General features: G+C 37.7%; 1 protein-coding gene across 2 annotated transcripts; it reads right to left on the reverse strand.

Moving 5' to 3' along the window:
- Positions 1-1,769: 1,769 nt before the first annotated feature.
- On the reverse strand, positions 1,770-5,016 carry LOC109169034. 2 transcript variants are annotated; one of them, XR_002052162.1, is made up of 3 exons: positions 2,908-5,016; positions 1,997-2,518; positions 1,770-1,834 (listed from the first exon to the last, which is right to left on the reverse strand). XR_002052162.1 is itself a non-coding variant. In XM_019317933.1 (2 exons), exons 1-2 carry the CDS (start codon positions 4,906-4,908, stop codon positions 2,075-2,077), a joined length of 2,445 nt encoding a protein of 814 aa, XP_019173478.1. In that variant the 5' UTR covers positions 4,909-5,016; the 3' UTR covers positions 1,874-2,074. The 2 variants fall into 2 exon arrangements, 1 of the variants encoding a protein (XP_019173478.1); XM_019317933.1 differs by lacking the exon at positions 1,770-1,834 and having other exon boundaries at positions 1,874-2,518.
- Positions 5,017-10,830: the final 5,814 nt, after the last annotated feature.

The raw sequence follows: 10,830 nt of genomic DNA on the forward strand, positions 1-10,830 counted from the left end.
CGGCGATGGCGATGGTGGTGGCGGTGGTGGTGATGGTGGTGGTGGCGTGGTGGTGCTGGGGTGGTGGTGGCGGTGGCAGTGGTGGGGGCGGCGGTGGTGGTGGCAGCGGCGACGGTTGTGGCGATGGTGGTGGTGGTGGTGGTGGTGGCGGCGATGGTGGTGGCGGCGGCGGCGGTGATGCTGGTGGTGGCGACGACGATGGTGAAATAGGATAAATTTATATATATGATATAAAAAATTAGGTTAAAAGAAAGGGGTAAAAATGAAAATAGATTCTAAAATCTATTCCTGAGCGTTCAGTAATAGGCTAATACCCGGGGGGCCCCTAGTAATAGCTATTACCTTATTTGAGGTAATAGGCTATTACCAGGAATATTATTCCTTAGTAATAGAAATGGTTAACAAACAAAGGAATAGGCCTATTACTGGGAATGTTATGCCATTCCCAGCCTATTCCGTGAACTAAACGGGCCATAATAACTTTAAAAAGTATTAGATTTCTTACCTGAAATGATTTTATACCAGATTTATTCGTTTATATATACTTTTTTGTGCAAAGTAATCAAGTTGAGTAGCTTGTATGTGCCTTTTTGTTCAATCGTTATACCCTACACCACGGCGCACATAGCACTGTGCGCTGCGCGCTTCCCAAAACGACGTCATTTTGGGGTCGTTTTGGAAGGCGCGGTAGGAAGTTGCTGGGATTATGTGTATTTGTTCACAAAGTTACGTGTATTTGTTCATACAGTTATGTGTATTGGTTCATACAGTTATGTACATTTTTTATACAATTATGTACATTCTTTTTATACAATTATGTACATCCGAATCAGAAAATTTGTGTGTATTATGTTAAGAGTTGATGTGTATTATGTTAAAAGTTTATGTTTATTATGTATTATGTTAGATTATGTGTATTATCTTTTAAAAAGAGTATGTATATTTTGTTATATAATTATGTACATTCATGTATACAATTATGTGTATTCTAGTATAACATTATGTACATTCTTGAACAGCGATTTTTTTTTAAAGAAAAAACTACTGCCATTCACTGGGGCGGGAAATTTAAAAAAAAATAATAATAATTAAAACGACGTCGTTTTGCATCTAGGCGCATAGTGCAACGCGCGCCGTGGTGTAGGATATAAATTGCCCTTTTTGTTGTCACTTTGACCGGTACGTATTCATAAGCCCAGCATAAATTGCTAACACGTGATTTCTCTTATTTATATATACTTCATTGTGCCAAGCACTTTGTGCTCAGATAGTATCCGGATTAAACTCCCATATGAGAAGTTGTGAGTTCGAGCTTTAGTGGATATGTTATTGGCTCTTCAATCTGATGATGCTCAGGTTGTGTTTGAGCAAGATGGTACCCGGGTTGAACTCTCATATGAAAGGAATAATCTAAAAACAAGTCTCGATCATATCCCTCATGTTTTTAATGTTAATCATTTTGTACATTGTACTTTTAGAGTTGTACTATATAATTTTTTAAACAAAAATACTTCTACCGTTATAACTTCCGTTATCTTTTCCATTATTGTTACTATGCACATTCGTCCACCATATATTTTCTTATATTCTTTAATGCTAATAGTATTTGTAGACATTATATATTAGATTATTATAATAAATAAATTTGATTTCATATAAATTTTAATTGGTAGGAATTTGTTAATTATTTTAAAAAATATAAATATTAAACATATATTTTTGCGCATTGCATATATATTAAAAAAAAAAAAAAAAAAAAAAACTAATAATAATAATGTATGCTCGCTTTGCATGACAAGTAGGTATTTTGTTGATTAGTAGTACATCAATTCAACTAAATTAAAGGGAGAATAATGGGTAAATTCCCATTTTATACCCTCAACTCTTCTTCTTTCTCACTAATCTTTGATTTAGATATTTTTTGCTGGACTCATTTGATAAAAATAATCCATCTTTATTGTCATTTCATGGAGTGAAAGTAAGAGAGATGTAGAACATAAATTAAAAAATGAAGGATTTTTGGCAAATTCCCCTTGTAGTTTAATTACCATGGATGACCAGACTTGCTCGATCTTCAATCTTCAATTGGATTATCTGCAAGCAATTTGATTGCAGTTTGAAGCAGCGAGTGCATAGTTTGACGGCATCGATTCACCCCAACCGTCCCCGAGAAAACATCAAAATTCTCCAGCTCCGATGTGGTTTCCATCACACACTCCAACCGTCTCTCCATTCCCAGATTCCTCAAAACCTCTACTGCACTTGTTGTTTTGTTGTCTCTCATCATCCAGATTGCTAACTCTATCACAAACCTCCTCATTCTTGGAACCTTAACTGATGGGTACTGGTGTTTCGCGAGAATCTGAACTAGCTTATCCGCCAGTTCACATTCTTCAATTCCGGCTTTACGAAACATCATCGTTGATTCCTCAGGAGTCATGAATTTGAACACCTGCGCTGCTAGTCCAATCATCATTTCCTGCAGTTTTTCTTGCTCTGACCAGATTCCTTGAAGGACCTGCATTCGGGCAAATTATATTAATTCAAGGATGAATTTATTGTGTTTGACAAAATTAAATATTGGGACAATTGAAGCATGTGCTCCATCTCAACTAAAAGCCTAAACTGATAGTTTGATTGCACATTATATGTTCAACACGCCGCCCCTCACGTGTGCGGCCTTGAGTAACACGTGGACCGTAGTCACTTTTTGAACTCATGACCTTTGGCATAACTCTGATACCAAATTGAAGCATATGTGTTATGTCTCAACTTGCTCAACACGGATGGACAAGATGATTAATGGCTATATGCTCAACGTGTTATGTCTCAACTTGCTCAACACGGATGGACAAGATGATTAATGGCTATATGCTCAACAGGGAGAAGATGAGAGGGTTGGCTTACAGTAGCTGCAGCTGGGACAAGGCTTCTGAGCTGATCAAAGCAGCAGCAATTTGTTCCACCACCATAGACACACAAGTTCCTTAGGATCCTTGCTGCATTTATGCGCAGAAGTGGATCTTCCAAACCTTCAATGAGCCTACCCGTTACCTTCAACTTCAAAACGCGGAGGCAATTGGTCTTGCTACCTAGCAGCAGCATAGCAAGTGCTTCTCCGGCTGCATTTCTCACATGGTTAAGCCTCTCGTTCGTGTTCGTGTCTGCTTTAAAAAGAATGTTGAAGAGGTGATTGAGGACCCCGCCTGTGGCTCCAATCCTCTCCGATGCATCCGCCTCAAGGGCCAGACATTTCAGGATATCTATCCCCAAATGCTGCAATGCAGGGAAATTATCGCCGTACTCGAGTATATCTCTGATGTTACTGATGGTGAGTACTACTTCAGATATTTGGTGCCTCAGCTCTTTGCCCATGCTGCCTGTGGTGCCTGCCAGCATCTTCAGAAGCTGGAGAGATCGCGTAAGCGTCAAAATCTGTGTCTGGGTAGCTGCCGCTCCACCCCCTTTCAGTAACCTCTCTCCACCTCTTGTGAAGTCTATAATCCTAGGTAGAAGGCCTCCTCCTCCTCCTCCTCCTCCTCCTATGTTGCCAATCTTTCCACAGTTGTCGTGATCACGGGCGAGTTTCTTCAAAATGAGCAGCCCCAAATGGTTGAGATGTTCAGTCTTGGAAACCATGCCCTTTTCATAGATTTCATCACAGATACCTGGTGTAGAAGAGCTCCGGTTGATCTGCATAAGTGAAGATATGGACTCCATAGCGCCCGGAATAGCAGCAACCCGAAGAGCATTCTGCTTTTTGCCAGCCAGTTTCGATAGGATTTCAGCTGCAGATAGCCTAATCTCTTCATCCTCATGGTTTTTCCAGTTCAACATCTCCACCACCCTTTCCATTACTGCTATGTTTGTCCCAATCTTCTGCAGAGTGGCATCACAAAACCGAGTGCTCGTCGCCAATTTCCTCAAGATTCGAGCCCCGGTGAGGTGCTCATCCCGGGCGTTTGAGGCCAGCAGTTCCATGCCAAATGAAACCATGTCCATCTTCACCCCATCAAAGATGCTCCCATTCACACACTTGGAATATGCATCATAGAAGAATCTCCTCACCGAAGCCATGCCGTAAGGCCCCAATTCGCACTCCCTATTCACCTCTTCCAGCAGCTTCTGGAACATGATTTTCCATTCCCAATACGCCTTCTCCAACAGAAACAGCAAAGCCTCTGCCAATGCCAGGGAGTAGAATATGTTGAGAGCCGATTTCCGGTTTCTCCTATCCGTGTCTCCCTTGGCTATTTCGCCATAGTCTTGTGCGATCAACCGAGACAACGAGAGCACCAAACAGGCCGTGGCAGATGCGATTTGGAGCCAATAAAGAAACTTGCTAACATTTCTGGAAATAAACATCCATTTAGCATAGGGAAACAGAGGAACCTCTGAACTCGCCCAAACCCGACTTTGCATTGCTTCCCTTGTTGTTCTCTGATTATTGCTTCTTGCCTTTCTCATTGCCCTGCAAACCGCCTTGGCAATGCAGTGAGACCCGGATTTGATTGCCCGAAAACTATTGATCCCAATGTTGGTGATGGACCATGAAGCCTGGTGCTGCCACTCAAGTTCATGACTCCTGCTAAAAATCCTAGCCCCCTCTATCAACAAGATAATGGTTATGAACCAAAAATCAGTGCTGCCCAGAGTGATGGCGAAACCGCCTAGAAGAACAACCGTCGCCCAGATGAACCCGAGCGTTCCTAGCCCCGTTGCCGCTTTCTCCAACACCGCCAGCCTCAGTGCAAAAAGGGTTAACTTTTTCTCAGGCGCTCCAACCTCTAACCTCTCTGCAGAAGGGGAATTCGCAAGAGTGGCGCTGTTTTTCGACTCTATACTGCTCTGTGGCTCAATTCTTGTGTTCAGGTCAGAAATCTGGATTCCCAATTCACTCTCTGCCATCTGCTCTGGCAAACCAATAATGTAAGATCCTGTGTTTCTTGAACAACAAGGATTGTATTGTTTAACTGTGGCTCAAAAGAAAGAGAAAAATTAGTAAGTTCACGTTGATTGTAGATGGGGAGATCGAAGAGAAAGAGGGGTTGGCAGTTTAAATATAAGGCAGGCAGAAGTAGATTTAGAGAGAAGATGAGCTTGGAGTGCACGTTAAAGGTGCAGAAGAAATGAGGAAAGGCAAACGTTAAGTCGCGTCATTTTGCGCCAATTTTTGTTCTTGGAAGTTAGTTTTCTCCTCTTGTGGGAAGGCGGTTTTCCCTTTCTGTTGTTTGCTTTAGTAATGCTATTTCGGCATAAACCGGGCCCACTTCAATTACGCAGACAAATTATTGTGTTACCGTCGCCCATACTACTGTGTGTATCACAGTTCAAAACGAGGCAAATTATATCGTGCACAAGGACGCACAATGCATGAGTCTTTATGCCGATTAATTGTGTGCACCATACAAGGTCACACAAAATTAGATTCATAATTTCTATATTATAGATTCATAATTTTTATATTGTAAATTTATAAAATTAATACTGTAAATTCATAAAATCTATACTGTAAATTCATAAATTTTAAATTGTAAATTCATAATTTTTATACAGTAGATTCATAATTTCTATACTGCAGATTCATAATATCTGCACTGTAGATTCATAATTTCTGTACTGTAGGTTCATAATTTCTAAACTGTATAGTTATCAAATTATGAACATATAGTTCTGTGATTTGTGAATACAGAGTTCAACAATGGGGAATATGAACATCGAAAATTATGAACATAAAGTTCAATAATTGTGAATATAGAGTTCAATAATTATAAATATGAAGTTAAAAAATTATGAATATATAGCTTTATAGTTCAATAATTATGAACATAGAAAAGTGTGCACTATGCATGGTGCACACAATTGCACAACATAATTTGCCACAATGCATTGTGCGCCCTGGCGCAAAACGACGTCGTTTTGTACATTTCACGTGTCTACTGTTAACTTCTTTAAAAAAATAAAAATTCTCATGTTTTGAATGTACAGAATTGTATAATAGAATGCACAGAATTGTATAATAGAATGTACAAAATTTTATAAGAGAATACACATAATCTTTTTTAAAAGGATAATACATATAATCTAACATAATATATAATACACATAAACTCTTAACATAATACACATAAACTCTTAACTCTTTAAAAAAAAAAATTTCATGTTTCGAATGTAAAGAATTATATAATAGAATGTACAAAATTTTATAACAGAATGTACAGAATTTTATAACAGAATGTCAGAATGTACATAATTTTGTAAATGCGTAAATTCCCCACACAACTTAATAAAACGACGTCGTTTTGGGAGGTGCGGGGCGCACATTGCTATGTGCGCCGTGGTGCATGGTATAACGATTGTCAAAACGATATTATTTTAATGTTAACAAAAATTATGTACTTCATGCATGTATTAGAATAATGAACATTTTGGGGTAAGATAATGTATTTTATAAGTTATAATAATTAACACAATAATGATTGGATTACGCAATATTATTCTTATTTGCCTTGCAGGGCTAGATAAGTTGATTTGACCAATCACCTGAACATTTGCTCCTTCAGAACTTGAGGATTGGAATTATTGGGAGACCTTAGCGGCTCTTGAGCAGAAGTTCTAGCAACAAAGCATTAGTTCGGGTAAGTTGAAAAACGTAATGTATAAAAAAAGTATTCTCATTTGATTAATTTTAATAAAATACGTTGATTATAAACAGTTGTCACACTTATTATATATCACATAATTTAATACTATATTAAATATGAAGTATAAGAATTTGTTATAATTAGCAATTTTTTTAAAGTGTTGTTAGCTTTTTTTTTTTTTTTTTTTTTTTTTTTTTGAAAACAAGTGTTGTTAGCTTAATTAACCTATAAGTGTTGGAAACGAATGCATTACAATATACAGTAATGTGGGCAAATTATTGTGTGACCGTGGTCAACACAGCTATGTGGACCACGGTCCAAGACATCACCGTGAATATTATGAGTACAAATAATATGCATTATGTGTTAGAATAATGTACATTACGTGTTAGAATAATGTACATTATGTGTCAAAATAATGTACATTACATGTTTAGAATAATGAAACATTTAGGGTAACATAATGTACATTATGTTTTAAAATAATATACATTATGTTTTAAAATAATGTACATTATGAGTTATAAAAATATATGTTACAGGAACTTACAGCTGGACACACAAGAAATAAAAATTAAACAAAATGACGTTGTTTTGGGTCGTGGTCTACATAGCTGTGTGGACCACAGTCCATGCAATAACTATTGAGTAATGTGCAAGATTTTTTATTTTGTATCATTTTGAGGTTGAACCAAGAGAGCTTTGGGTATCCATGAATATCACATTGACTTGTATTGGCAAATTATACAATGGACCAACATCTATATTGTATCATGGGTCAAAATTCAAGTTAATTATCGAAATGGTTCATTGACTATAGCGAAATTATCAATTTAGTCCTTGACTATTTTTTTGCCTAATTAAGTTATCAACTTTAAAAATATTAATCAATTTGGTCCTCCGTTTGTTTAGCCGTTAGACTTCCGTTTGCTCTGGACTAAATTTATAATTTTTCTATAGTTAAGAGCAAGGGCGGACCTACAGTGGGGGCAGCTGCCCCCCTACCCCCACCCCCACCCCCACCCCCTACCCCTATATATAGCACTTGTATATATACGTATGTATATATAGTACATATATTAATTAGTAAAAGAAAACATATAATTGAAGACAAAGGATGGGTTAGACTAGATGGAAGGGTATGTGCTTGACTTTTCATTTTGGCGCAGGTTCGAAACCCTGCTTCACACAGTTATTTGCAACCCTTAATTCAACACCATTAAATTTTGGTTGGCTTTGCTTCAGGTTAAATACCCCTTAAATTTTGACTTTTTAAATATTAATAGTGAAATTCTCACATACACCTACATATTTATTTATTTATTTATTTTTCGCTATATTGATCAACATTTATGGTTATACTTTTAAGTGTTTTATTTTTTTTTTCAAACTCTCTCTTTTGTTTTAATATTTTGCCCCCACTTAACAAAATTTCTGGGTCCGCCACTGGTTAAGAGACCATTTCGATCATCACATGCACCATTTCCTCTCTTATTAAACCAGAGAGTTAATTACCAAAATGATCCCTTGACTATAGCGAAATTACCAATTTGGTCCCGAGTAAACAGAAGTCTCTCGGCTAAACAAACGGAGGACCAAATTGGTTAAGATTTTAAAGTTGAGGACTTAATTAGGCAAAAAAAAGAATAGTCAATGACCAAATTAATAATTTCACTATAGTTAAGGGACCATTTCGATAATTAACTTATTCAAATCATAAAAGTAATAGGGAAAAGGGTCAAATAGGCCCTCAAACTATTGCTCAAAAGTCAATTAGGCCCTCCAACTATTTTAAGAAGCAATTACACCCCTGAACAATGTATTTTGATGCAATGAAGCCCAAATACAGGTAAATAACTTGCTATCCCAGGTCATTGCAAATCCGGCGACACTCCAGCATATTTTCCGGCAAAAAAATGACCGACGAACGGTCGCCGATCACGGAGACCCCTCCCGGAGAAGACCACCACAGCCAGAGTATTTGACCCTTTTCCCAAAGTAATATTATAAGTTCATACAAATAACACTAATTAATCAATTATCACTTGAAAATATTAGAGTTTTTTTCACTTTTGGTCCCTCGACTATGATACCCCTACCAAATTAGGTCACTAACTATTAAGATTATATATATATATATATATATATATATATATATATATATATAGAATAATGCTCATATGTGGTTATGTTGTTAGGTGTGGTCGTGTGGCGGAATTTCAGAATACACTAACAGTGTTAACAACATGTACGAACAGTGTAAGGGAACCACACCACAATGAAATGCAAAAAAAAAATACCAAAAAATAGTAAAATACACAACAGACCCAAAAAATATACCATATAACTCACCAACCCCAATGGTGCATTTCCGAACACTGTATGGTGTTTTTACTCACACCTAATGGTGTGTTGTTGGTGATGCGAACCTAATTTGTGTGCGTTTTTTGTGGTGCATTTCCTGACGTGGATGGTGTATATCTTACTTAACTATTGGTGTATTCTGAAATTCCGCCACACGACCGCACCTAACAACATGACCACATGTGATCACCCCTATATATATATATATATTATTTGAACCTACAACTAGGTGTAAAGAAACTTTATTGCTAATTGTGGACTCAATTAGTGGATAGTTCGTGGACTCGACTAGCAAATTGATTTGTGGACTTGAATCATACTTCCTTTCTTCAACCTTTGATTTAGGTTCGTGGACTCGTTCTTGAATCGATGGAAACTAGATCCGACTCTAGTTGAATGAAGATTGCATCATCGAGGTACTTGAAACTACAACATGATTCTTCTAAGTCTTTGAGGATTCGGGACTAAGGTTTCACGTGAGGTCTAAGGTATTTTCGATCCATCGCTATCCTTGCATTGAGAGCAATCTTGGGAAAATACTCTATTCTATTTGAGACTACAACTAGGTTCATATCAATTTGGTAGAGTATTGTCCCAAGATAGCCTCGAATGCAATGAAAGAGATGGATCGAAATACCTTTACAACTAGGAAGAGTCAGATAACGAGTTGTGTCTGATGGTGAAAGATGACGAGGTAAACTCTCAGTCCTCTTCTCATCCCAATGTGATTCTGATTCCAGTTTTAGTTAAAATCCTAAGGATTCGGTTGTTAAACTAATGAAGGATTTTAAGAAAGTGAAAGATACACATTCTAAGATTAAGGAGGAGAATGCTTGACTCTTGGCAGAACGTGAAAATCTTAAGAGCATCATGCTAAAAAATAACAAGATGATGAGTACCATCAGACAGTTCGAGAAACAAGTTCAACTACCTAAAGAAGAATGTAAATCAAGAGAAATATGAGAGCAAAATTTGTGTAAGGTCATTGCGACATTTACTAATTCGACTAGAATAATAGACCGAATGGCAGATGATCAAAGGCCGAGTAAGAATAGAGCCGGACTTGGCTACAACACTTGCTCTCAATCACATATCTTACTGACCAAACCCATAAACCCTTCTACAAATGGAGGTTTAAACTTCGTGTTTGTTAAAGGTCAGACCTAGCTACCCGAGTTGATGAACTTGGTTGATAAGGGTAAGGCACCAGAAACAACGAGACATCCTAAAGGGAAGGCTGTACAACGATTTGTGGAACCTTTGAGAGGAAGTTCTTCAAAAGGTAACCCGAGGCGTGTCCAAAACACAAATCGGAATAGACCCAGTGTTGATAAGCCAAGTTTTTATCACACAAGTGGTCAACCTAGAAGAAATAACTAATCGTTGGGAAAACCCAATTACAACCAGAGGCAAAACCATGCACAAGGATAATGCAGAGGTCGATCCAGTGGTAATCAAAAGTATTACCCTAATGGTCAATATGGTAACGGGTCTTGGAGATCATCTAGAAGATCAATGAGAGGTGCTGAAAAACTTTTCCCTTCCGACGAGGACTGGCTTATGATTCCCGAACCAATGTTGAAAGCACAATTCGAACGAGTTCATCGTCATAAGCAAACATTCTATTCTAGGGTGTATCGCAACTTCCCTGAAACCCAATTTCAAAGACGATATATAGCTAAAAAGCCCCGAACATTTCAAAACATCCCATATGATTATCATGTGTTTAATGGTTATAGAGGACCAAGGATGGGCCTTACCAGCTCTAGGTTCGCATGGATGCCAAAACTTACCGCTAACCCGCAAGGATCCAATAAGGTAT

Source organism: Ipomoea nil, unplaced genomic scaffold (genome assembly GCF_001879475.1).
Source record: "Ipomoea nil cultivar Tokyo-kokei standard unplaced genomic scaffold, Asagao_1.1 scaffold3245, whole genome shotgun sequence".
NCBI classification, from domain to species: Eukaryota; Viridiplantae; Streptophyta; class Magnoliopsida; order Solanales; family Convolvulaceae; genus Ipomoea; species Ipomoea nil.